Consider the following 25796-nt stretch of genomic DNA (forward strand, 5'->3'; position numbering starts at 1 on the left):
GCGCATGGAAAAGGAGAGTCTCTATTTGCTGCTACAAGTGGATATACATAAAGATAAAAACATCTAATCAAGGACTTTAAAACAAACCATTTGATGTGTCTGTCAGTGAAAAGACAAGGAATAGCCTGCTTTCTTACAAAGCTCCCTGCAGCAGCCCTTTCACACATAGGTAAGGTTCTGCTAAAGGTTCTGGTTTTGGTTTTAATTTCTTGCCAGCAAGGATATAAAATCATATAAAGATACATATTAATTTTTTAAAGTCTTGTTAGAAAATGGGGATTTTTGGAAATACTCCACTGCAGACTTCATACATTCTTCTGGATAAAAACAAAGTGCAAATGACCCTGATAAAAATAGGTAAGAGGGTGCTACATTCTCATGTTGCCAGACTTGGATGAAGGTGTCTCAAAAATGACACAAATGAATAAAAATTGCTTATTAAATGTTGCTATCTGCTGCATAAATCACATCTAAATTTGCAAATTACCCATTAGTCATGCAAATAGCTTTACTCTAGTCACCGTTTCAGGCTAATTTTAGGTTTTCTTCCCCGGTTTCCATTAATTTCACCAACGCTAATATGGAAAATACAAAGAATTTTATAAATGGATCATAAATGTATTACCATTATAGACTGTATACCTTCTATAAGCACTTCACAGCTTAGATTTTACCACATTCCTCAACAAAACCCCAACACATCTTCGTATTTTCCAAAATGCCTACGTATTACAAGACAATATAATTTTCCCAGCTTCCTAGTGCAAAAATAGCACATAACAGTAAAATGTCAGTTCCATGTCAAAAACCAAAAGGGTAATTTTTGTTACCTTGTGGTAACAAGATAACAAGCTTCAATTGTTGCAAATTAGTTGCTCCACTTTCCATTTACTTGCTCCACAGCTCTCTTTCACTAAAAATGCTCACAGAGAAAAGTATCCTGGATTAGCTGGTGCACAGTTATCTGTAAACTCATGATAACTTGTCCTTGGTGTTTGTATTTCAGATTCTATTTAGTGCTTACATCCAAGGCTTATTTCAAAACTGACATATCAATCCATCTTATACATATGTGCACATTTTTGTGTCACTTATCACACATTAGGACTTGGAAGTCTGGGAAAAACCAAAATTAAACGAAAATCAGACTATGCGTGATACACCAAGGGTTTTTTTGTATTTTGCCTTTTTTTTTTTAAATAGAATTTCTCTACAATAAAAATTTACAAAGTAATCTCATTCTTACTTTAGCTATTATAGAGCATACAGTGTTGAGGGGACAATGTTAAAAAATGAATCCTTTAAAAATCCTGAGTCATGCCAGTTAAATACAATGCAAGCATTACAATTATAAGAGCAAAACAAAATTCTTTTGTCACACTATATACTTGCTCTTTCATAGGAAGGTTTCAGACATTATTATACACTGAAGCTTGTGGCCAAAAAAATTTCGACTTGCCATGAACTGCCTTTTTGACATTGATCAAAGGATAATAAACTATTTCCCAAGTCCTTCCCTTCCAATCCATCACATTTTAAACTCAGATGTACTGTCTACTATGTGCAGAAATGACCTCATGACACAATGAAAATAATACTCATTCTTTATAAGAATGCATTTTTAGATATAAAGTGTGGAAAATTGAGGAAGGTTTTGGCTAGAACTGGAAATCTTTCTAAACATTAAATCATTACATTCTTACCAGCTGCACTTCTCCAAAAGCCCCTCTTCCAATCACCTTTACAACATCATAGTCTTCAGCTTTCATTTGTAAAGCTCGGATTTTTTCCACAATCTTCTCATCTAAAACAAATCAAATAGAAGTTGTGATAATGCATGTATTAACAGAATACAAGAATTTTCTCTGTAATTTTTCATTTAGAGTAAAAATAAGCTATTTGCATTTAAATGCTTAGAGCTTTCTTGATAATTCTTGAAATCTGCAGTCACTCTAAATATCCCCTTTCATTATTCTTTGGAAACCATTAACCCTCTACCTTTAGCTGTAACAACTGAAATGTCTTTTGGATTTTGCTGATTCTCATTTCACACCTCTAAAATCACTCAAAAGCTCACAAGAAGACTCTGGCAATGAAGAGAGGCAGAGATGCCTGTTGTGCAGAGGTAGGGGACTTGGTACACACAAAACCACTGCAGCTGCGACCTGCTCCTACCCACCTGGAGGGTTCAACAGCAGCCAAATGGCAACCTTCATGTACAACTATGGATCATGCAAAGACAGGACTTCAGATCCACTCATTCATTCCATCCGATACATTGATTCAAGTTTACACATGTGTATGTAACTGCTGGCCATCTCAAAGTGCTTTTTGGTGTTCACTACACTTCTTAAAATGATGTCTACAATGCTCTGTTCAAGTATTCTCTGGTATAATGTTCTGCGGATAAGCTCTGGCTGTCAGTATGTGTCTTGTTGGCAGTTGTGAGAATCCGTAAAGGAAACCAGCGAAATTCTGATCTCTGACAAATTCTAAAAACACGCAAAGTCCTAGACTCTTTAATTTTGCAAATGAAGCATGCTATGAATGCATTCCTGGCTAAATGCATTTTTTAAGTCTATTCTTATTACAAGGACAAAAGATAATGGAAGCAATGAAAGGAATCCATAATACGGGAGGTAATCTTTCTTAGGCATGGCAAGCCCCCCCCCCCCCCCTTCCCACACACACTGAGAAGAAGCAAAACAAAGCAACCAGGTGTCTGGAGCAAGAACTCTACCAGGGAAGAGCATGAAATTGTATGAAAAGCTGTGGATGCTTATATTCACAGAGGAGTAGAGGTGTATATTGTGAGATCCCTGTTTAGGGTCAAATACCATGGAATTTGATCCCTAGAAAGGCATGAAAGAGGATCTCAGATCTGAATACAGGAGGAAAAAAGGATCAGAGATACAGTTAATCCAGTACGACATTAAAGATGACAGAGTCCGAGGAAGTTAATGATAATGAACATCTAGTAAATAGCTTAACTATCCCTACATATTTACAACGAGCAGCTTGGCAGGCTCCAAGCAATCCAGGAGATGCCTGACTATCAAGAACATTTATTTTGTTCCAAGCAAGCAAAGCCAAATCAGGGAGGTGCTCTGGTCTATTACTCACAAACAAGAACGATCTGGCCCAGGAAGACAAAGTCTATGGGAGCCTTAGCTGAAGCAACTGTGGTGGAACTTAAGACTCTTAACAGAAATGAGGAAGAAAAATAGCAGACCTTGGACTTCAGAAGAACAGACTACAGCTTGATTGGGAAACTCACTGGCAGGATCCTGTGGAAAGCTGCTGTGAAGGGCAGAGGAGTGGGTTGATCTTCAAAGATGACATGTTCATAGCACAAGAACAGTCTGTTCTAGTTAGCTAGAAATTGAACAGGAATGGCAGGGGGGAGCCAGTCTAGCTAAATGGACAACCTCTGCCTCAAGTCAAGCACAAAAGGCAAAGGTTTGGACCATGGAAGCAGAGATGTACCAAACGTGTACGAGTGATCCAGCAGGAATGTCTCAAACAAGCAAAGATAGAATTGGGAAAGCCAAGCTTGGCTGGAATTGAAACTAGCCAGGGTTATGAAGGGCAATGAGAGCCTTTATAAATACACTGGCAATAAAAGAAAGAATGAGGCAAATATGGGCTTGTTGCTCTCAGTGAGGTAGGGGATCTAGTGCCATGGACATGGAGAAGACCAAGGTAACTCAATGATCTTTTTTGCCTCAGACTTCACTCTCAAGCTCTGCTCACAGGCCTCCCAGCTCCTCAAAGGCAATAGTTGATTGTGGAGCAGCAAACTATTGCAGTAGGGGAAGTTAAGGACCAATAAACCAACTTGACGTACACCAGGTCATGAGACAGGATGCATCCAAGTATGTTGAACAAGCCAGTAAACACCACTGCCAGCCTGTTCTCTATCACCTTTGAAAGGTCATGACAACTTGGGGAGGCTCCTGATTACGGACAAAGGGCAGATGTCATGTCCGTTCTCTAGAGGGGCAACAACGAGGATTCAGAAAGCTACAGGCTGGACCAGCAGGTTGACCACACTGCCTACAATGAGCAGAGAGCAAATCCTTCTGGAATCCGCTTCCAAACACTTGATGGACAAGAAAGGATAAGAACGGCCAGAATGGATCTAAAAAGGACAAACTATGTTGGATTAACCTGATTTCCTTCTATGACAAGACGTCTGTCTTGGTGCACAAGGGGAGAGCAGTACATACATCCTTTCCTATACTGCAGCATGACTTTCAACACAGCATCTCAAAGCATCTTTGTAGCCAAACGACGCCAACGAGGATTGCACAGAGAAGTTACCAGGTGAGTGGAATACTTGCTGGAGTCACAGTCGGTGGTTTTAAGTTCAAAGCTGATACACTGGAGGGCAGGGCGGCTTTTAGGAGTGACCCAGACAGGGTGAGTAAATGAGCTGACAGGAAGCTCAGAGAGTTCAACAACAGCACGTGCAGAGTCCTGGAGCTGGGATGCAACATCACACGACAGTATAGGATGGCACTTTGAGAAAGAGGACCTGACAGCCTTGGTGGACAATAAGCCAAGCAAAGAGGAACAAGCAGCCAGCCTTTGCACTGACTGTGTACAAGTCTGCATGGGTAAATCCATAGCCAATAGGTTGAGGGAAGTGGGAAGTAGATTTCCTCCTCTGTTTGTCACTTGTGAAACCATATCTGGAATGCTATGTCTAACTTTGGGGTCCTCAGTGCGCGAAAAATATCAAAGCATTCGCCAGCTTTATGGAAGTCCACCAGGATGCTTCACGTGGTATTCATAGAGAAGCTGAGAGAACTGAATTGTTCAACTTAGGATGAACAAATGGTTGGCCTCAACAGAAGCTGAAATGAGGCTTTACTTTTAAGGGGTGCAAAGTGAAAGGACAAGAGTCAACAGACAAGTTGAAACACTGGAAAGTCTACTTTGTAGGAAAAGAATACCAAGAATTGGGGAATGGAGCAGATTGCCCAGTAGAGCTACAAAACCTCTGTCTTTGGAAATTTTCAAAATTCAACTGTACAAGGACCTGGATGATGTAATATAACATCAGAACTGGTTTGACTTCGAGCAGAGTTGGACCACTTGACCTCCAGTGATTCTTCCTAACCTGTGTTACAAAAATGCAATTCAAACTTTCTTCTTCTGTGGAAAAGATTAAATGTGACAGGGAAGGGAGGAGATTAACGTTAATAACAAGGCAATAGTCTGCTAGTAAAGTTGTAAGGACAGAGGCAATTAAAACCTCAAAAAGTAAACACATTTGCTACATTCAGTGTACCAGTAAGACTGAAGTAAGCCAGAGTATGAATCAGGAAAGCTTAGACAGGAAGCACAGGACAGCAACAGTGCTTCACCCACACCAAGTTTATTATTTTGTTAATAATGTGAACTAATTTTGCAGATTGAGAAGGGAAGACTGTGCTTGGAAGCTTATTTAACTGCAGATCGGAAGCTCTGGCACAAGACAAATAACAATAAATGTAAATTCACAGGAAGCCGCAGTAGAGAAGGAACATCAGCAAATTTCAAGGCAGAGAGAATGTGCAACTACATATTTGAACACAATATTACATCTCATGACGGTCAGGAATCACATGAATTTATTTTCAAATGTTTCTAAGATGTTACAAATACCTTCAGATGTGTGAAATGAGATGGCAAGTATTTCAACACATTGAAAAACTAGTGTGTAGTTTTACATAGCTCAATTTCTGATCAGAAACTCAAGAGAATATTTCTGTGTTCAAAACAGAATGCAGAAACTACAAACCACGCTACTACAGCTCCAGTGAAACTCTTTAAGCATTAAACATTGTGATTAAGCAATGAAAAACCCAGTAATATATGAAGCAACCAACAGAGGAGTTCCCAGTTTTATCATCCCTGGGAAATGTTGAGAATGGAGAAATCCTACTTTCTTAGCTAAGAGATAGGACAGAATAGGATAGAATAGTATAGAGCCCTGTCAGTTGGAAGGGACACACAGCTACCATCAGTCCAACTGCCCGACCTTTTAGGGCTCACCAACAGTTAAACATGTTGTTAAGGACATTGTCCAAATGCCTCTTAAACACTGACAGGCTTGGGGCACTGACCGTCTCTCTATGAAGCCTGTTCCAGTGTTTGACCACCCACTTGGTAAAGAAATGCTTCCTAATGTCCAGTCTAAACCTCCCCTGGTGCAGCTTTGAACCATTCCCACATGTCCTGTCACTGGATACCAGAGAGGAGACCTTCCTCTCCACTTCGCCCCTCTTTAGAGAGCAATGAAGTCACCCCTCTCAACCCCTTTAACTAAGATTTAATAATCTTAGTTAAAAATAGTATCATCTAGGGATGCAAGTGTTGTGAAGGTATCAGTTACATAGATGGATTGTCTATTTTGGCATAAAATTTTACAGATATGGAACAGATAATCAATGCATGGAACTAATCTGAAACAAAAAAACTGGGGTGCAAGAAGGCAAGCTTAGATTAACCCTGAAGCCCTGTCATAATTGCAACCCATGCTGGATCATATGATGTAGTTCACATATCACATAACATGATCTAATTCAAGGTGCAGGAGACCTTTCCAAGAGTAGCCTTTTAGTAGAGTTCTGAATTTTTGGAAGATTTCACACAGGTAAGTTTGCAAATTTGTGGTATCTGTATGCACAGATACCACAGTTTGCACCTTACAGCCTCATACATTTGCAAAAGAACAAAGCCCAGCAGCAGAAAAATGTTATGTTTAAAGGAAGGAATTAGATGGACTCCCCAGACCCAGAATATAATGGAGTCTGATAAAAATATTGTGACATTTGAGTAGAAGTCCTAAACGTGAGAATATCACCATCTATGATTCAGTTTTCTTCTTTAACACAGGAAGGACAGGGAATGCTGGATACCAAGAGTGTTTAAAGACAGCTTTTGATTTACTGTTTAAAAATGGCACTATAATCTTTAAACAAATGAAGTTTCACTTTCTGAAAGGGCAGAGTGTTTGGATCCGTCACTGACAGCTGGCAGCAAGAATGTGGCTGAAGGTTGCAAATGCTTGTGAAAACAGAAAAAATACCTGACTAGCAGAGTAAAGGGGGATGGGGAGGAAGAGAAAACCACACTTTTCTGCTTCTTAAAGTAAAAAAAAAAAAAAAAGACATTCATATGAAGGTTATTTTCTTTAAATAAAAGAATGTGTATCAAGCAGTCCTGGGCTGTGTATATATGATGAATAAAAATGCAAGGGGATGCAATTTTACCCCAAAGGTCAGGCACAGTCAGTCAGTGAGTGCTGCTGTGGAGCACGTTAAGTCAAAAGCTACTGCCCTAGGCACAAGTCCAGCCAGAAGTTAAACTGAAGTACAGCCAGGAAGTGCTGCAATCCCACACCCAAACAAAACCAAACAGAAAGCACAACAGAAAGACTGAAGTCTTTAGGTGTGCATACATAATATCTGGTCAAAGGTGTGTGAAGAATGGGAAGCTGTTGCAGACCTTGCAGAAGCAGCAGAACCTAGAAGGCACAGCTTCAGACGGGGTAGTGCTTCCACCCCCCAGAGAAAAGAGAGGTGGACACAAGAAGTATTTTGACTTGCACAGACAAAAAGAGCAGAAGACAGGGAAACAGAAAGCAGCAGCCCTCTAGCTTGCACAGAACAGATTCCTTAATGAAAATAAGCCTGATGGCAGGACTGAATTGCTTTGTATCTACTGAGTACCTAAATGGAAAAGTGGTTAATAACACTGACATATAACTTGTTTATACATCTGAGACATTCTGTGTTAAACACTATGGCTTCCATGCTCTGCTTGGGAAAGTTGTTTATTTGATACGTCTCCCATCCCTACTCTTACTAGAACAATGTCATTAAGAACAGAACTGGAGCCCAACCTGCTGAGGCAACAGCAAAGACCTGGCAAGGAGTGCTCTAAGAGAAGCCAAGAGAAAACCAGAGTAGCGATTAGCTCCTTAACTCAATGTGAGTCCTGCCGTGCACTACATTTCTAAGAGTCTTCTTGGCATATGACACTTCATCAGTGTCTGGCAGGAAGCAGGGAGCACAAAGAGCTACAGCCATGGCAGGCACTCGCACCACACCAGATAACACATTTCTGTTGGTGGCTGCACGGTTGGCACATGATTCAGCAGCTTCAAGCGACACAACGAAATGCAAGTGAAGGAACCAGGACTGTTAATTTTGCAAGAAATTACCCTTAGCAGATAAAACTTCCAAGTAAGCAGTGTCTGCTTGGAGAGGAAAATGGTCAAAGCAACTTTCTAGGAAGTTTATTCAGGGGGTCAGCAAAGCTGCTGCACAAATGTCACATCTGCACTAAAAGTTCCTTCTACTGTAAATACGTCCATTGCCATTACACTCTGCAAGTCTGCCAACCTACAAAATATCAGCAAATCATTTCAACAACACAGGTTTCTAGTTCTTGAGTGATGCTGGATAACGCACAGGAAATCACTGATCCACTGAGGGAGTCAAGACTTCTGGATTGTACCAGGCCTGTTGATGGCACCACTCCCTGCACTGCTGCTTGGATTACTCAAAATTCATTCTTTGTGCCCTTCTATTCCTGATGATAAGATTACAAATGATCAAATATTTTCAACTGTTGCTTAAATCTGTTATTTAATTATTTAACTTTCTGCTCCCAGAAGTTATAGCAGCCAACAGGCTAAGTAGCACCTGAAAGGGAGACCACCAAAAAAGGCACAAGCCACCAAGACATGATTCAACACTTGGCAAATCTCAGATGACAGAAAAAGTGACTTAGAAGAATTTACTCAACCTATTGTCTTGGTCTAGATGATAGAAGAGGAAAAGAAAACACCAAGAAAGATTTGTTACACCAAGCCCATGCTGGAAAACTCACCGTTCTTTTCTAAAACAAGCAAACTAGTTTTTGCTCTCAGAGGACTATGAGATTCCTCTCATTGTCTCAGGAATTAAATATTGCGTTATGCTTTCCCTTCCATGAATACTCTAAAAGAACACAGCAAGTTAACCAGAATCCCAACAGTTGATTAAAACAACATAAAAGACTGAAAAGGAAGGGTTGTATTATATGAGATACTTAATGTGCCTCTTACAACAAATATAGGCTCCACTTGGGGTCAATACCTTGGAGAAAGTGGTAAGAAATCAGAATAGTAAGGGAAAGCAGGCAATGAAAGAATTTCTTGCATATTAAACAAGTGAAGAAGCTGCTTCAGCAAAGTGGTCACAGAAACAGGATACACCAAACTCCTATAGTATGGGAAATTAATAAACTGCCTTTGTGAAATGAGTTGAAACATCTGAGTTTCAGCTTGAAACTATGAGTTGAGCTGAACATCAATTAATGTCTCAGCTGAGGTGCAAACAATTTCATTTTTAAACTAAAATAAGCTATTAACGAAACATTAACCTTAATAGCAATGACTTGACGTAGGTTGGAAGTAGGGTGCACACAAACCCCTGGGAATATGGTAGGAAAAAAAAAATTCTTTCTCAAAGTGTTATTGTGGAAGAATTAAGTGATTAAACTGACCGAAAGTGTGATGATTATTTAGCATTCTCTACAACTTTTGAAGATTTGTGCAATATGGATTAAAACAATCGCAATGACTTCACCTCAGCTGCTTTACTGTGCACCCCACTGCTAACTCATGGGATGGCCCTGCCATCTCTCTGGGGTTGCCTTCAGGAAGCCCTGAGGAAGGATGCAGGCTCCAGGCCCCTGGCACAGACTGCTCATCAGCGTCTGTCAGAACCTTTTGACAGCAGTTCTCATCTAGGCATTTGCTACAGTTCTTCAGATGCTGAGAAAAATCACAAGCGACAAGAACTCACTGTTCCCTAACCTAAGAGAGCAACAACTTATAGTTCCATAAATTCCTAACACAATTCCCAACTCTTCTTCCAAGCCCAAGGTAGCAAGAGGCTCCAGCAAGCCTGTGTAATGCTACCCTCAGAACAGTTTCCAGGAAGACAAGAGCTATGGGTTCAGCAACTTCATATGGCATAAAATCGCAAAGCCAATAAGAACCCAGTTGTTGTCCCATTTTTTCCTGCACCCCAGCAGCTTGTTTTGTGCTGGCAAAGTATCAGTGAAGTGAAATGAAAATCAGAAACTGGTCTGCTTTTCTTTTGCCTGACTAGTTTTAACAAAAAGAAAAACCAAACCGCCGCACTCTTTGCTTTAATTCTGCTCAGTTCCCCCGTCTGGTACATAACAAACCACACAAACGCCTGTGTTGGAAAGGACTTTGAAAGACATCACTGCCAGGACTGATTCTTTCCACTGCAATGACAACAGATTACTAGCCTCAAATGTTTACCAGATCCTCATTTCAGTATTATTTTTTTAAGTGTAAATCACAGAAGATATGGAGCATTATTTTTCATTCTCTCCCAGGCAGTATGGAAACCTGAGAGAAGTTACATGGGTGATTCTTAAGAGAGATGCACTGACACACAATCTATGAGCCAAAATGGTCTGGTCTTACATGCTTTTTTTTTGAAGTTCAACAGGTGAGGATTAAGTACACCTTTGAAAACTCTTTGAAAACTACTATGAATTTTTTGGTAACATGTCTCAGAACTTTTTTAATTAGTATTTGGCTATATCAATTGTATACTGTCAGCTCATTAAACAAAAAAAAGGTAATAATAAAATTGTGAAGGAAAGTATATTTCCATGTTTCTGCCATTGCTGGTAGCCTGTAGGCCACATCAGATACTTAATAATATTTAAAATAACGACTGGAGGGAATCTAGAGGAGGAGAAGAAGCAACAGCAGGTAACAAAGATACTTAAAATACTGTTTCAAACCCTTACTTTCACAAATATCAGCTTGAATTCCTTTGAACTCAAACTGAGAATAATCCCAAAGTATGCTTCTACTTCCTAATCTGCTGTTTCTTATTTACTGTATTTTAAGTGATTTCTCCAAGTGAGACTTTACTGGCAACTGTAAAGCTGTATGTCCATCTACAGGGCTCTGCCAAACCTCACAGAGAAGCACTGAATTCCAAACAAAAGAACTCACCACAAATTACTACACTGGCCACCATTTAACTAAGGAGCATGAGTGGATATTTCAAGGAGTCCCAGGACAACAGAGAGCAGAAATACACCTCTTACAAGTAAAGAATCTAAAAACGAGTTGCTGATAAGACTGCATCTGCAGGAACCTTAACTTATGCAAAAGAAAAAGCTTTTTTAAAAAATATGGATCTCAAAATAAGCTCCTACAAAGCATAGCTGTTCCAAGAAGGCCTACTCACTGCAACTTACATTTTAAACAAATGGCCCACTATTTTAACAAGAAAAATATTCTGCTTTTATACATGGATAGAAATCACTTTGAAAAGACAAAATACATCTACTCTGATGTACAGTCTTTCATTTCCATATGCTCAATGAACTCCAAGATCCTGTCTACAATTAATTTGAGGAGAATCACACACATCTATGCAAAGGTGCAATGCACCAACATATTTTAAGGTACAACCTTAGTTTTAGTTTTTAGTTTTAAAAACCCACAGAAGGCTGTGGGTTAGATCAAGTATGACTATATAAACAATGTTGACATTTTGTGTAATGAATTCCTGAAGAATAATAACTTGGATATGTGATATGCTTAGCAAATTATATAGCTACACATAAGTAAGATAAAAAAAAATAACATAAAAGGATTTTTCCAACTGTATTTAAGAAAACAAAAATCTACAGCTTGTATTTTTCAACATTATTTTCAGCAATATAATAACTCCCCAAAATGAAACTGCTTTCTGTAACAAATGGTCCTCCAAAGCCTTCTGAATATAGAAGCTCAGAGTTATAAAAATCAGTAAAAGACCATCAGTAAAGCATTTCTGACCACTCAGCTTCCTATGACTGAGATCACAACTATGTCATTGTTCAAGGACCACTTGCAACTTACATCTATTTAAGAAATTATCAATGTTCTTGTTCTTCCTCAGCGCTGGATAATCCAGATCAAGGACCAAAGAATTCAAGCCGTCCTGAAAAAAAAAATAAAAACAAGTTAATTGAGTTCTAAAATCTTAATTAACAACTTCACTAAAACTACTACACTGAGACTGATTATATATTATTCAAGCATGCATTACATTCCTAGTAGGCAAATCAAACAAGCTCTCAAGTATGTTTATAAACCAGCAGAGGAGCTAACACACACTGACTGGCTCCAAGTTCTATAAACAGTACAGCTATATTACCACTGATTAGTGGCACTGGGACTTAAACTGGAATAGTAGTTTTAATCTTACTCATTAAACGCTGATTTAAGATACTGAGTTCAGTCAGTCCATTTTTCCTATTTTCGTCCACAAGGATTTCGTTACACATTTCCTGCCAAAAAACATTTGCAGGAAATGTTTGTATTATCCATATTATTGCTCTGATCACAGTCTACCTTCTTGTTCTGGATATTTGAAAATCAACTGCTCATTTTTCTTAGAAGCAAGATGTGACCTAAACTTAAGAAGACAATTCACCACGTAATTCAGGCTCACAAGACTAGATTACTTTTTCTAAGTGACTCAAAAGAAGGCAAGCCAGAACTCTACATACCATTCTGCTACCCATTATCAGTGCCTCAGCAGAAAACAATTGAGACCTCTTAAAATGGCAAGGGATGAGATCACCAAATCTAAACTAAGAATAGTATTTTAAATGCCTGTTACAAGACTTAGCTCAATTCCACCTTTCTGCAAGTCGGGAAAACTTAAAAAAAATTACTCTAAAACACAAACACTTTTCCAGTTACACATGGACAAACAAAACTAAAAATTAGTTTCAGATATTAAGAGGAGGCACAGATACCATTCATTGTCAGCAACTCCAGTGTTCAGCCTGAACTGGCAGTTTTATTCATTGCTCTAAGAACAAAATTCTGAGACTGTTTCTTCAGGTTTTTGAACCTTGATAGGGCATCATAGAGATTTAAGTCAGAGACCATATCATGTTTATTATAGGCAGCCAACAGAACTAGATAGCTTTTCAGTCTTCTTAACTGAGGCTATAGCTAACAATCTGCTGATTTCATACCTTTTTCTTAAAATATCTGAGAAGGTATAATTTATTGAAAATATCACTAAAACCACTCATTCTAAAAACATATCTGGAGAGAGTCAAAGGCGAGGCCTAAGATTATTAAATACATTTTGAATGCCACTTTGTCCTAAATACACATATACACAAATAAGACTGCCTCTGTGGAGATGTCACTTTGCACCACAAAATACATTAATGGTTAAGATCATTCTCAACACTAAGAGATTTTATTTATTTATTTACTTTTTACCTCCTGACAAATGAAAGCGTCTTACAAAGTGTCAGAGACACACTGACGAAGTACAGGTTAGACAAATCATTAAAAGCTGTCTGAAAGACTAGGCCCAGGAGACTGTGATCAGTGGCACAAAGTCCAGCCACCAGCTGTGCACCCCTGGACAGAGAAGATTAACACAAAGTTCAGTAAGGGGAAAAGCCAAGTCTTGCTTTGAGGGAAGGAATAACCCCAGGCACCAGGTGCAGGCTGCAGCCTGAGAAGCTGGAGAGCAGCTTTGCAAAGAAGGACCTGACGGTCGTGGTCGTAGTGAACAGATGATCCTTCCTCTCTGCTCAGTACTGATGAGGTCACACCTGGAGTGCAGCATCCATCCCTGGGCTCTCCAAATCATAAAAAGCAAGGATTTACTGAAGCAAGACCAGCAATGGGCCATGAAGATTAAAGCACTGGAGCATTCTCAAAAGAGGAAAGGCTCAGAGACCTAGGACTCATCAGCCTGAGATGGCTGAGATGCTCAGGGCAGGGGAGCTCATCAATGTGTATGAGCACCTGATGGGAGGGACTGAAGAAAAGGCAGTGCTCACTGACAGGATAAGAGACAATGGACACAAGGTAGAACACAGGAAATTCTATCTGAAAACTAAACTTTTTTCCTGTGGTCAAGCACTGGGACAAATTGCCCAGAGAGGTTGTGGAGTCCCCACCAGCAGAGATACTCTAAACCTGACTGGACCTGGTCTTGGTCAACCTACTCTAGATGACCATGCAATGAGCACGGGTGTTGTACTAGATGATCTCAAGAAGTTCTTGCCAACTGCAAACATTCTGTGATGTAACACTGATAATATTTCCACTGCTGCTCAGAAAAAAGGTGGAATTTTACTCTTGAATCTACGTAACATAAACTGTTATGAATGCCTTACACACAGAGTTTTAGAATTTCCTAACAGAAAGAAACATAAAACAGTGTTAATAAACAAAAAGGGAAGTCATAGAATCATAGAATCAGCTGGGTTGGGAAGGACCTCCAAGATCATCAAGTCCAACCGCTGATCCAACACCACCGTAGTTACCAGACCATGGCACTGAGTGCCACATCCAGTCTCACCTTAAAAACCTCCAGGGACAGAGAATCCACCACTTCCCTGGGCAGCCCATTCCAATGCCTGATTACCTTCTCTGTAAAAAATTTCTTCCTAATATCTAACCTAAACCTCCCCTGGCAGAGCTTAAGACCCTGCCCTCTTATCTTACTGACAGCTGACTGGGAGAAGAGACCAACCCCCACTTGGCTACAACCTCCTTTCAGGGAGTTGTAGAGAGTGAGGAGGTCTCCCCTGAGCCTCCCCTTCTCCAGGTTGAACAACCCAAGCTCCCTCAGCCTCTCCTCACGGGACTTGTGCTTCAGACCCTTCACCAGCCTTGTTGCTCTTCTCTGGACCTGCTCCAGACCTCAATATCCTCCCTGAAATGAGAGGCCCAGAACTGAACACAGTACTCCAGGTGTGGCCTCACCAGCACTGAGCACAGGGGAAGAATCACTTCCCTGGTCCTGCTGGCCACACTGTTCCTGATACAGACCAGGATGCCACTGGCCTTCTTGGCCACCTGGGCACACTGCTGGCTCATGTTCAGCCTCCTGTCAATCCAAATCCCAGGTCCCTTTCTGCCTGGCTGCTCTCCAGCCACTCTGTGCCCAGCCTGTAGCGCTGCAGGGGGTTGTTGTGGCCAAAGTGCAGGACCCGGTACTTGGCCTTGTTGCACCTCATCCCGTTGGAATCAGCCCAACTCTCCAGCCTGTCAGGTCCCTCTGCAGAGCCCTCCTGCCTTCCAGCTGATCAACACTCCCCCCAGCTTAGTGTCATTTGCAAATTTGCTGATGATGGACTCAATCCCCTCATCCAGATCATCAATAAAGATATTAAACAGAACTGGGCCCAACACTGATCCCTGGGGACACCACTAGTGACCAGCTGCCAACTGGATGCAGCACCGTTCACCACCACTTTCTGGGCCCGGCCCTCCAGCCAGTTCCTAATCCAGTCAATAAAATCAATAAAGAAGGCACAGTAGTTGCTTTCATAATAATAATTATAAGAATTATTTCAGCTTGATCATAACTGTTCCTGCAAGACTCATTACAAATAAAGGAGTGATGCACCAGGACATCATGCTCATCTTTCAGAGGGACAGAAGACTTACTACCTATTCTTAATTTTGACAACATTTTTACAGAAGATAAAATAAAACCAAATCAAAGTAACAAAGTTTTTAAATAATTATGGATTAATCACTTCATGAACTGCGCAGGTATTGCCCAATAACCTGGACAAATCCAATGGAAAGTACTGACTTCAGGTGATTTTCTGCAAAACCACATAATCCATACTACTCTTTATTTAGCAAGCACCACCTTCCAGAAAGGATATCTCATTCTGGAGCACAGTGTGCCAGCAGAAATACGGATCCTCATTTTGCAAAATGTAGAGAAGGACCATGCTGAAGGCCCCAATGGAGAACAGCTGGGCCACCTTTTAGGATTTTACCTAGCTCAGTAAAGTACCAACTCCAATTTGCTGGCAGTCTACACACACCACCGAAATCCAGCATTCTTCTTTCACTGCCACAGTATTCTCATGATCACTAACAACTGGGCAGACATTTTAAGGGAGATGTAAAAGCACTCTGTGCTAACACAAATCAGCCAGGCATACTTCTGTTCTTTGTATTTTGGAGAAGTGAAGTCACCTGACATTTTAATGCTTTTCATGCAAAGGTATTTTAGTGGTCAACCAAGAAACTCATATATAGTGTGCTTGACTTCCACCTTATGCAAAATGTCAGGAAAAAGAATAAAGTTATCAACCTGAACAAAAATTTTGGATTACAAGATCCAAACCAACTGTAATTTCCAATTTAAACAGAGCTGTGTATTAAAATTTCAGATGTCACTGGTTTTTTGCCTGTGTCATTCTGATTCCACAGCTTTTTTGTGGGCTATAAAAACTGAGAACCATATTTACTGCTAATTATTTATTAGCTCTTTCTGCCTCTTTTTCATGGACTCCTGGTAACAATTTTCACCAGTAGCTATTAATGAATGGTAATTTGAGAAAGTGCAACTGACTCTTATTAACTATTGTTAACTATTTGGAAGTGTCCTAACTCTTGAAGACAGCCAGCTACAGGTGGTGTCAAAGAGAGGTGATTAGTATCATCACCACAAGGAACAGAAAGTGTCAATTTTTTTTTAACCCTGTGAACAAGCTTTATTATCCTACTCCCTCAAAGACAAGAGGGGTTTTTTTAAAAAAAAGCTTTTGAACAAAATTTTACATTCAAAAGTTCATATCAACAGGTAGTTTATGAAAGACTTGTCTTGCAAATTAGCATTTTGTCAAAAGTTGTTTCCTTAAAGCTTTACATTTTCATTGAAAGACCTAGTTTACATTACTTAACACAAAAATTCACTACAATTAAGAAGCTGGGTCAAAAGATTACACAGTAAAACAGACTGTTCAGACTGAAGAGAAGTAATCCAGGAAATGACGTTGCCTCTGTCTAGGCCTCACAGATAAGTCACTTCAACCAGGAAATATGCTATTAAAGGGATTTCACTGTTCACTTCCTCTTTCTGCTCCTACAAAAGACTCAGAAGCTCACAGGCCAAAAATAGCAGCTTCCAAACAAATGCACCACTGGCAAAGACAGATCAGCCCCCATCAAAAGCCTTTTGCTCATGGCCAACATGCTAAAATGTTTTCCATAGATTGTTTTCCAAAAGAAAAGTCCAAACTTGATAAATTTTGCAACACCTTTCTACTACACCAGGAGGAGAGTTCCTGGCCACTCTGACAGTCACCCTCTGTGGACAGTGTGGAGCTTGGCTTTCCCAGCAAGTGACTTGCACTGTTTACAGACCTGAATGAACCCAAGAAAAAAGAGGCAAGAAAAGTTCAGGACATACAAGAACAACATGTTTATGTTCTTCTCTGACAGAAAGGGTAGTAACAGGGAAAAAATACTAATAGTTTCTCAATGAGTCCCATGTTAATTCCAGGCAATCCAACTGAAGCCCTCACCAAATTAAACCATGCTGTGCTGATAGAAGTTTCTGAAGTTAAAATAACTGTTTGAACCTGTCTAACATTGGTATGTACATGTAAACTCCACAGGGTGTCAAAACCAGCTTTGGCTGCTTTGATTTATTCCTCACTTTCAGGATGTGAAAACAGTAAAACTCAAGGCCCACAAGTAACATGACTGAATAGAAGAGGTATCACTTGCTTCAGGAAACAATCCATAATCCTGCAGTAACATGAAAACGTAAAAAGCCTAATCTAGTAAAAGATGTCCCTACGTGGAGACAAGGAGTTGGACTACAAGGGACTTCAAGGTGCCTTCCAATCCACGCCCATGTGATTCTGTGAAAACTTCACTGAAGTATTACTTACAGGGAAACCAAAACAATATTCGTTTCACCTTCCAAATCCTCAAATAAAATATAATAAAATATGCTGCAGCCAAAAGTACGGATAGAAAAGTCTTGTAACTTCAGATTACATTTTCCTGAATTGGCCTACATGCTTTTTAAGGCAGAACTTCCCAAATCTATGCACACAAGAACTGACCATCTAACGATTCTTCATGAGGATTAAATCCCCACTATGTTCTTCCTTATGCCAATCGGAGCCTTGAATAATTCTGGTCTTTCCTGCATGATTACCTCTTTCCATATCACAGAAGTTACCTTCAGATGCAAGGTGAACAGCTCAGTAACAGAACACAGTATGAAAAACAACTAAAAGGTCATATGCAAGGCAAATAAAGCATTTTCCCAAGCCCATCCTACTCACTGATCACTAGGACATGTTGGAATTCACTTTTCTCTTACTTAAGAAAAATTCGTATGTGAAGGAATAATCTGGGGCATGATAATGCAGCCAACATTTACTGCTGGGAGGTCTTGCTATTCTAGTTCTTCAATAGCTCTATGTTAATTAACAGATTTAAGTTTTAACAGTATTGAGCACGTACAGTTTAGAAACCTAAAAGCAGCTACTGTCCATAGATGACTATGTAAATACTTAACAACAGGTTTTACTTACAATCTGATTTCTGTACATGAAGGTAAACAAATACTGAAATGGTTTTAATGTTGTCTACTACTGAACACATGCATATTTTTCTTCATCGTACAAGCAATGCTCCTTGAGACGTCCTCTCATGTGCTGCATCCCATGTGCATATTTTAATGGTTTTTATACATTTTCCCTTGCTATTTGAAAGGCACAGTATGAAAGTGTTCCACTGTAATGATAGGATGGTAACAGGCCAAAAATAGCTTCACCCTAACTACTTACAAAACAATAATCACAAAATTGTTCAAGATGCAACAAGAATTTTAAGGAACACCACTGTGGAATAGCAAAAGCATGTAAATAACAATCAGAAAGACAAAGGGGTATAATGAGTTGTATTTTACAAGGGACACGAGAAAATAATGGAAGATATTTTACATTAAGAATGACCAAAAGAAAAATCCATTAAGATTTACAAAAAAAGAAAGGGTGCACAGGCAGCTTAGGTCTTCCAGGCTTTCTAGGATAACAATGAAAACAAATCCTAATGAAAATCACTATATACATGAAGAAATGTGTTGAAGTTAGCAAGAGCCACTGAAATTCACTCCAAGTATCTAAGGAGACTGTCTTAATCAATTTACTTTGAGAACTCAGGAGAACAAGAGAGGTCAGCAAGACTCAAAAGGGCAAATCAAAGCACTCCCATTTAAAGGCGGAGGGCTTTCCAAACTACAGATCAGAATACTTGGGGACAGGGAGATAGAACATGACAGTAATCATTTTGTAAACACCTAGAGGATTAACATGGGAGATCCAGGGTTTAAGGATTTCTGTATTCTTCTCAAAAATAAAACAGTGCCATGTAACTGATTTCTGGAAGAACATGTGATGTAATCAATAAAGCAAAGCATCTTAACATAGGAATAAAACACCAGACTCACCATTCTCATTGGCAAAGTAAAAAAATACAGTATAGAAAATAAGGGAGAATATGTCCAAAAGGTAATTATCAGGAATTTGGTAATCATCAGGACTTGGAAAAGTGTGTCAAAAAGAAATTCCATTGGGTTTGTCCTGTTCCATTTCTACAGAATATTTTCATTATCGCAATAAAGCAACAGAATAAGAAACAGATCTATTAAGAACTAATAAATAAATAAATAAATTCTGTGACTGATACCAAACTTGGAGTTTTGAGCACATGCTTTTGTTTCTCCCCCATTTAAAATTACTTCAAAAAGAAGGAAAAAAAACATGAAAAAAATACAATCAGATACAACTCAAAGGCCAAATACCAAAAAGGGGAAAATCCCCACTAACACATGCTTTTGAAAGAACTTAAATGCACAGAACATGAAAACTGGAATAACGAATACAGAAAAAGATAATGGACAACAACGCAGGGTTATAGCAGACTAGACATCCTATCTAGGATTCATAAACAGGAGGTGCATTGTATAAGACCTCACAGAGAACCAAGATTCTTTTGTAAATAAAGATCACAAATCATCTGCTGTTACAGCCTAAGACAGAATATTGTATCCAGAGCTGTAAATCCCTGTACAGAGGACTGCAAAAGACAAGCTGGAAAAGAACCGAAAGGAAGGTAACAAGACCAGGAAAATGATAAGCAATTTGTGCTAGGGAAGGCTGCCAACACCAGAGACTTCAGTCTTAAAAATGGTTTGCCTAAGGAGACAGGACAAGTTCTTTCGGAACATAAAAAGCTGTTATGAGCGACAATGAGGATGGACACTTCCTCACATCCCCAGAAACAGCATAAAAATTAGCTGAATTAGGCATGAAGATTTAGGTTACAGATTAGGAAAAAAAATTCTTAATAGCAGTAGTGAAGAACTGACACAATAAGCTACCCAAGGAAGCTGAGAAATCACCTTCACCAGAGATTCACGAGTTAGAGAAATATTTATTACAGTAGATCCAGCTGTGGATCCTACCTCTGGGAAGAGGACTTTACTAGTGATCTCTAAAATTCCTTCCAAGCCTACCTGGAATCTCTTCACAAATTGCTGGTATAAACACATAAAAGCAGTAAATTAAGCCAAAGAAAGAGGACTGGAAAGAGGAGTAAGCCAGTAGCTGTGAATAGACAACAATGTCTAAAACATTACCCTCTTCAAAAAAAAAACCAAAAAAACTTAAACATCATAAAAATGCACATTTTCTCCTCTAAATCAGCTGTTCCTATTTTCTCTTTAGGCCTTAATAAAACTGGTCTTGCATGTCTTGCTGCTTATCACTGTAGCCATGGAAAATTCAGTAGTTCAGCATAATCTGCTTTCATCTGACGTCGCTGTACGTTTCCAGGTTCTTTAGCTACTTTTGATTTTAGAATTCGTATTGCTTTCAAAACATAGTGCAGCAAAGCCCACAAAGGCAAACCTGTTAAAATGACACTAGAGATAATTTCCTATTCATTGGAATCCTCCAAGGCCTTTATTAGCAAGCTTTGCTCCTTAACAAGAGAGCAAGAGTGGGCTGGTAATTTTGACTGTCACTTTTCCACAGCCATTTATGCACCAGTTCAGATGGATTTCCCAAGCAATCAAGCAGAGCAGTACAAGTACGAGAACTGCAAAAAGACTATCTACAAATGGACAAAAAATAAACCCATGCCCGGAATTATTTCTCTGACACCTTGAAAAAGCGGAGTTACCTACTGGTCCATGAAAATCCAAATGCAACACACAGCTTTTTATTCATTCCTCTTTTCCCAAACAGGGCTTTCAAAGGCTACAGCTGCAGGAGTCAGAGGCAACACCAGGAAAACAGATAAAAGGTCAGTGAGCTCATCTGTGTGTGAAGAAGGAGACAGATGTATGGTCTATTCTTAAAAATCATGTTTTGACCACAAGGCCATCCTTGTTCCACATTAACTAAGAATCCCACTTCTCCATCATGAAAATGATTCTGTTTATTTTTCTGTACCCCAAACAGTTCAGTGTGTGAAGCTAGTTTCAGCAACTATCCATTGCACATTACACCATCAGAATCACTATTTAGCAGTCATGGATAAATGAAAAGCAAGTACACATTCTAACAACTAAAAAGGATACTTATTAGAGTAAATAATAAAAATTATAACTATTATAACTATCTCTAATACAGTTGCTGGAACTGCAAAGAACAAGACTTGAAAGGAAAATCAAGACAGCATCTAGCATCTTCCTCCCCTGAAAGCATGATTAACTAGAAGTTATAACAGGATTTGTTTTGGGGTTTTTTGTAATCAGTGATTCAGAACAAATTATTACAAAATTTTCCTGTACTAAAAATACCAGCAACTGTTGAAAAATCACTCTTTAAAACACTTCAAACTTAACAAATAATAGCCTGCCTATCACGTTATCTCCTGCCTAACTTCAAGTTTGATGTCAGCAGCATATTCTAATCAGCTGCATCACATATTTCTTAAAATGTACTCCACCATAATTCCATGAGCCCAGATTTCCAGTTAAAGTGATGAATAAAACTGAGGTAATCAAGATCACATCTAACTTTGCAGTACAGAAATGAATGCAGTATGGAAAAACACAGAATACGTATTGCCACAGATGGGTTCTTTGGTTTTTTTTTTTAAGGTCAAGATATCAGACCAACCCATCAGAAAGCAGGATGCTGACCCATACAGCAGCAGAAAAAGGCACCACTTCTGCTCCAGGGGAGAAACAATTAAAATCAAATAGAAACACTCGAAGCAGGGCAAAGTCCTACTATTTAGTGGACGTGTTTTGTGGAGAACTTCTGGAAAAGTCTAGAGTTGTAAAAATGATTGCTGAAAGAAAGGGAGCCTGGCTGTGCGAGAAAGTAGGGAAGATTAAATGGACATGGGAAAATCCCAAAAGAGGTAAAAGTTAGTTTTAAATAATGATGAGTTAGTTTTAAATAATAAATAAGGTCTTTGACCTTATTCAAAAGACCTTATTCAAACTTAAACTACTGATGGTCGACTGCCTAGCAATATGGACAAAACAATTATTTTAAGATTATCTCTGCATGAGTAGCTACCTAATGACATTGGACAAAAATGAATAGAATTTAAACAAAATGAATATGTATATCTATTTCTACCAAACATCAATATCTAAAGTCAACAGGGCAAAAGAGTATATCAACATCAGGAAAACAAGATTTTTATTTTTGCAATAATACATATGCATTGTTGGTTAGTAAGGAGATTATTTAGCAGCCCTAAAACATGGTTTTCTCACAGAAATGGATTTGATAATAAAGGAAATAATTTATAATCAATTTAATTCCTTTAATTAGTAACTATACATTACTTTCTTGAAATATAAGTGCCTTATTTATAAGTCTGACATCTGAAAAGTAGTTGCATCTGTTCATCACCTTAGTTAAACGTAGACTGTATTATTGATATAAAAGGACAAGCAATTTGAAAAAAAAAACAAACATTTTTATGGAATACGTTTGAGTAGATGCATTTTAGTATGTTCAGGGGGTTTTTCCTACATAATATTAGATTCATTTGGAGTTCACATTGCAATACACGAATCCACAGTCCAACACAATAAACTTCACTGATGACCCCAGACTGCAGTCAAATCCACTATTAAGTCTGTCTCCCAAACACATAATACATTTTCCCATAAGCCTACATGTAAACATGTTAAAATAAATAAATATTTAGAATGTTTAAATATATAAAATAAAAGAAATAACACTTCCATTCCAATTCCTGAGTCAGGACTACTAATACAACATTCTACATTTTAAGGCAGAACAGGAATTTTTCTTGATGATTTCTGCTGAAACTCAATACATGTTCTTCTAGGGACTGACGAGTAATAATTCCATCATTTGTAAAATCCAAGAGGATGAGGTATTATCAAAGAATTGAAGTTTTCTCAGCAACTTCAATAACAAAAAGGCATTTAAGAGGTCACTGGCCTCAGCCTCTAGGACCGGAACGGAACATGTTGAACATGTTGTCTCTCCTGACAAGCCCAACTAGAAGTGTTTGATCTTCCGTGTTTCCCTCTGGAACAAAATGAGTAAGATTGTGATCTGAAGTAATTTGAAGAAACTTCCTTGAAATACCTTCCAAAAAACTAGAAAAAGAACAAAACAAAAACAAACAAAAACCTACAATAACAACAACAAAAAACCAAAACAAATTAAAATCAAAACCACTATCCCTGCCCCCCAAAAAAGAAAAAAAACCCCACAACATAACAGGGAGAAAATCTAACCCCATCCCACCTATCCAACCCACATAACTGGCTGTCCTGTATAAAAGAGACCAGATTCACACAGGACAGACACTAAGCAGCCACTTTGAACAGGAGTTGAACCTCAATGACCTCCTGAGGTCTTCAAAGCTGAATTATTCTGTGATGCTACAATTACTTTTGACCAGAGCATATGGCAGGTCAGCAACATTAAAATCAGTTTTTGTATCAACAAGTCCCAAAACGTCTGGTCTTGCAAAGATAAAGATAGTCCTTAAATAAGGAATTGCTTTACAGTAAAAAAGTATGAAGTACAAGAGTAGAAAAGAAGTGCTGACAGGAACTTGCTATCTGCAGATTTTGAGAGACCTCCTTCAGCAAGTCTGACGAAGGGAATGCCTATTGCAATCTGCTGCTATAATTACTCATTTTTCAAGTCTCTGAGCAACAAGTTTGTTGTGTACACAAATCTATATTAATTAGCTATTTCTCCTACAGGATCCATTAGGACCATCACATTGCAAACAACTGCTCCTCCAAGCTTTGGGTAGGCTTTACCAACATCTTTGGGCTTCTTTCACAGAAGAAGAGGTGAGACAAAGGGCCACAGAAGAGAGCAAAAAATTTCTTCTGAAGGATTTTTTTCAACTACTTCATCAATAAATTAATTTAGTCATGGAAAAACTTTTCTTCGTTTAGTAATGTTTAGTAATGTAAAGTTTAAAAGGCATCAAGGTAAGTGCAGAACTTTTCTGTGGAAGCTGCTAGCATGAAAATTCACTACAAAATTCAGAACTTCTTTCACAGTTGACCACAAACTGGGGAAAATAACAGTTCTTGATTCCTGATCTGTTTATCTAGCCATAAATTCCACTGAGTGGGTGTTGTTATATCCTCTGCTTTATGAATCAGTCTGCAGAAGCTTTTAATGCTAATTGCATGTTATATCAGAAGGAACTGTATTTAAAAATAAACATTACATAATATTAGACATCCAAGAAAAAACTCCAAACTATTGCACCTTGAACAGACAAACATAAGCAACAAATACTTCTTATGTTTGTACACAGCACCTCGGTTTTGCTTCGGCCAGGAAAAAACATCACCTTATCAGTGTCTGTGAGATATTCAAATGCCAAACAAGACCATAATAAAATAAACATATTATGTCACTTCAGATATTATAGAACAGCCTGTGCCATGCATAAAAGAGCATGACTTAGAGCATGACACAGAATGACTGTGATTAAGCCTGTTTCTCTTAAACTCTGAAGCATTTAGTATTTCTGTCCCTAGAAAATCAGAATATACGCACATACACGCACATCCTCACACACAATGACAGGTTCAGGTCCTGGCACTGAAAGGGTATGAAGGACAAGAACAAAGGCTTCTATGAATAAATCAGCAGCAAAAGAAAGTAAATGTGGGCTCACTTTCTCAGAAAAAACCCTCCCAGGACTCATCCGAGAGGGTGAAGGAGCCAGTCAAAATCATTACCAGGCTGCTCTCTACCTTCTCTGAGAGGTCACAGCAACTGGGGGAGGTTCCTGTTAATTGGAAAAGGGCAAGTGCTGTGCCTAGCTTCAACAAGGAGGATCTGCAGACCAACAGGCCAGAATTGCAGTTAAATTCAGGCCCCTGGACACCATTTCCAAATAAACAGAGAATAAGATAAATGAATAAACTGATCACAAGCAAATTGTGCCTAATTTGCTTGTGCATCTCTTTTCTAATGAGATGACTGGTTCAGTACCCAAGGAGTGAGCAGTATGTTGTTTATCTCGACTTCAGCAAGGTATTCAACACAGATTCCTACAGTAATTGCATTGGCCAACTGGGTCTGTGAACTATCAGCTGGAAAGCTGACTGGACCATCAGGGTCCAAGTATCATTGTGATCAGTAGAATCAAGTCCAACTTGGCAGCTGGTAACCACTGGCATTCCCCAGGGATTGATAATGGGACCAATACTGTTTGTTTTCACTAATGACTCAAAAGCTAGGACACAGTGTACCTTCAGCAACTTCATGGATAACACAAGCGGGGCAGTGGCTGATACGCTGGAGGGCAGAGCTGCTATTCCGACAGACCTGGAAAGGCTGGGAAAATGGGCTGAGAGGAGCCTCATGAAGTTCAATGATACACAGAGACTCCCATGTGTGGGATGGAATACCACCACACA

General features: G+C 39.0%; 1 protein-coding gene across 4 annotated transcripts in view; it reads right to left on the reverse strand.

Moving 5' to 3' along the window:
- The window catches only part of ROCK2 (Rho associated coiled-coil containing protein kinase 2), a 107946-nt gene that overhangs the window by 54418 nt on the left and 27732 nt on the right, over nucleotides 1–25796 (reverse strand). For all 4 annotated transcript variants that reach the window (XM_064650524.1, XM_064650525.1, XM_064650527.1 and 1 more), the window contains exons 2-3: nucleotides 11942–12023; nucleotides 1704–1804 (exon numbers count right to left, since the gene is read on the reverse strand). In XM_064650524.1, coding sequence (XP_064506594.1) covers nucleotides 1704–1804; nucleotides 11942–12023 — 183 coding nt within the window. The remainder of the gene's footprint in view (nucleotides 1–1703; nucleotides 1805–11941; nucleotides 12024–25796) is intronic.

The sequence above is a fragment of the Pseudopipra pipra genome, chromosome 3, assembly GCF_036250125.1.
Source record: "Pseudopipra pipra isolate bDixPip1 chromosome 3, bDixPip1.hap1, whole genome shotgun sequence".
Lineage (NCBI taxonomy): Eukaryota > Metazoa > Chordata > Aves > Passeriformes > Pipridae > Pseudopipra > Pseudopipra pipra.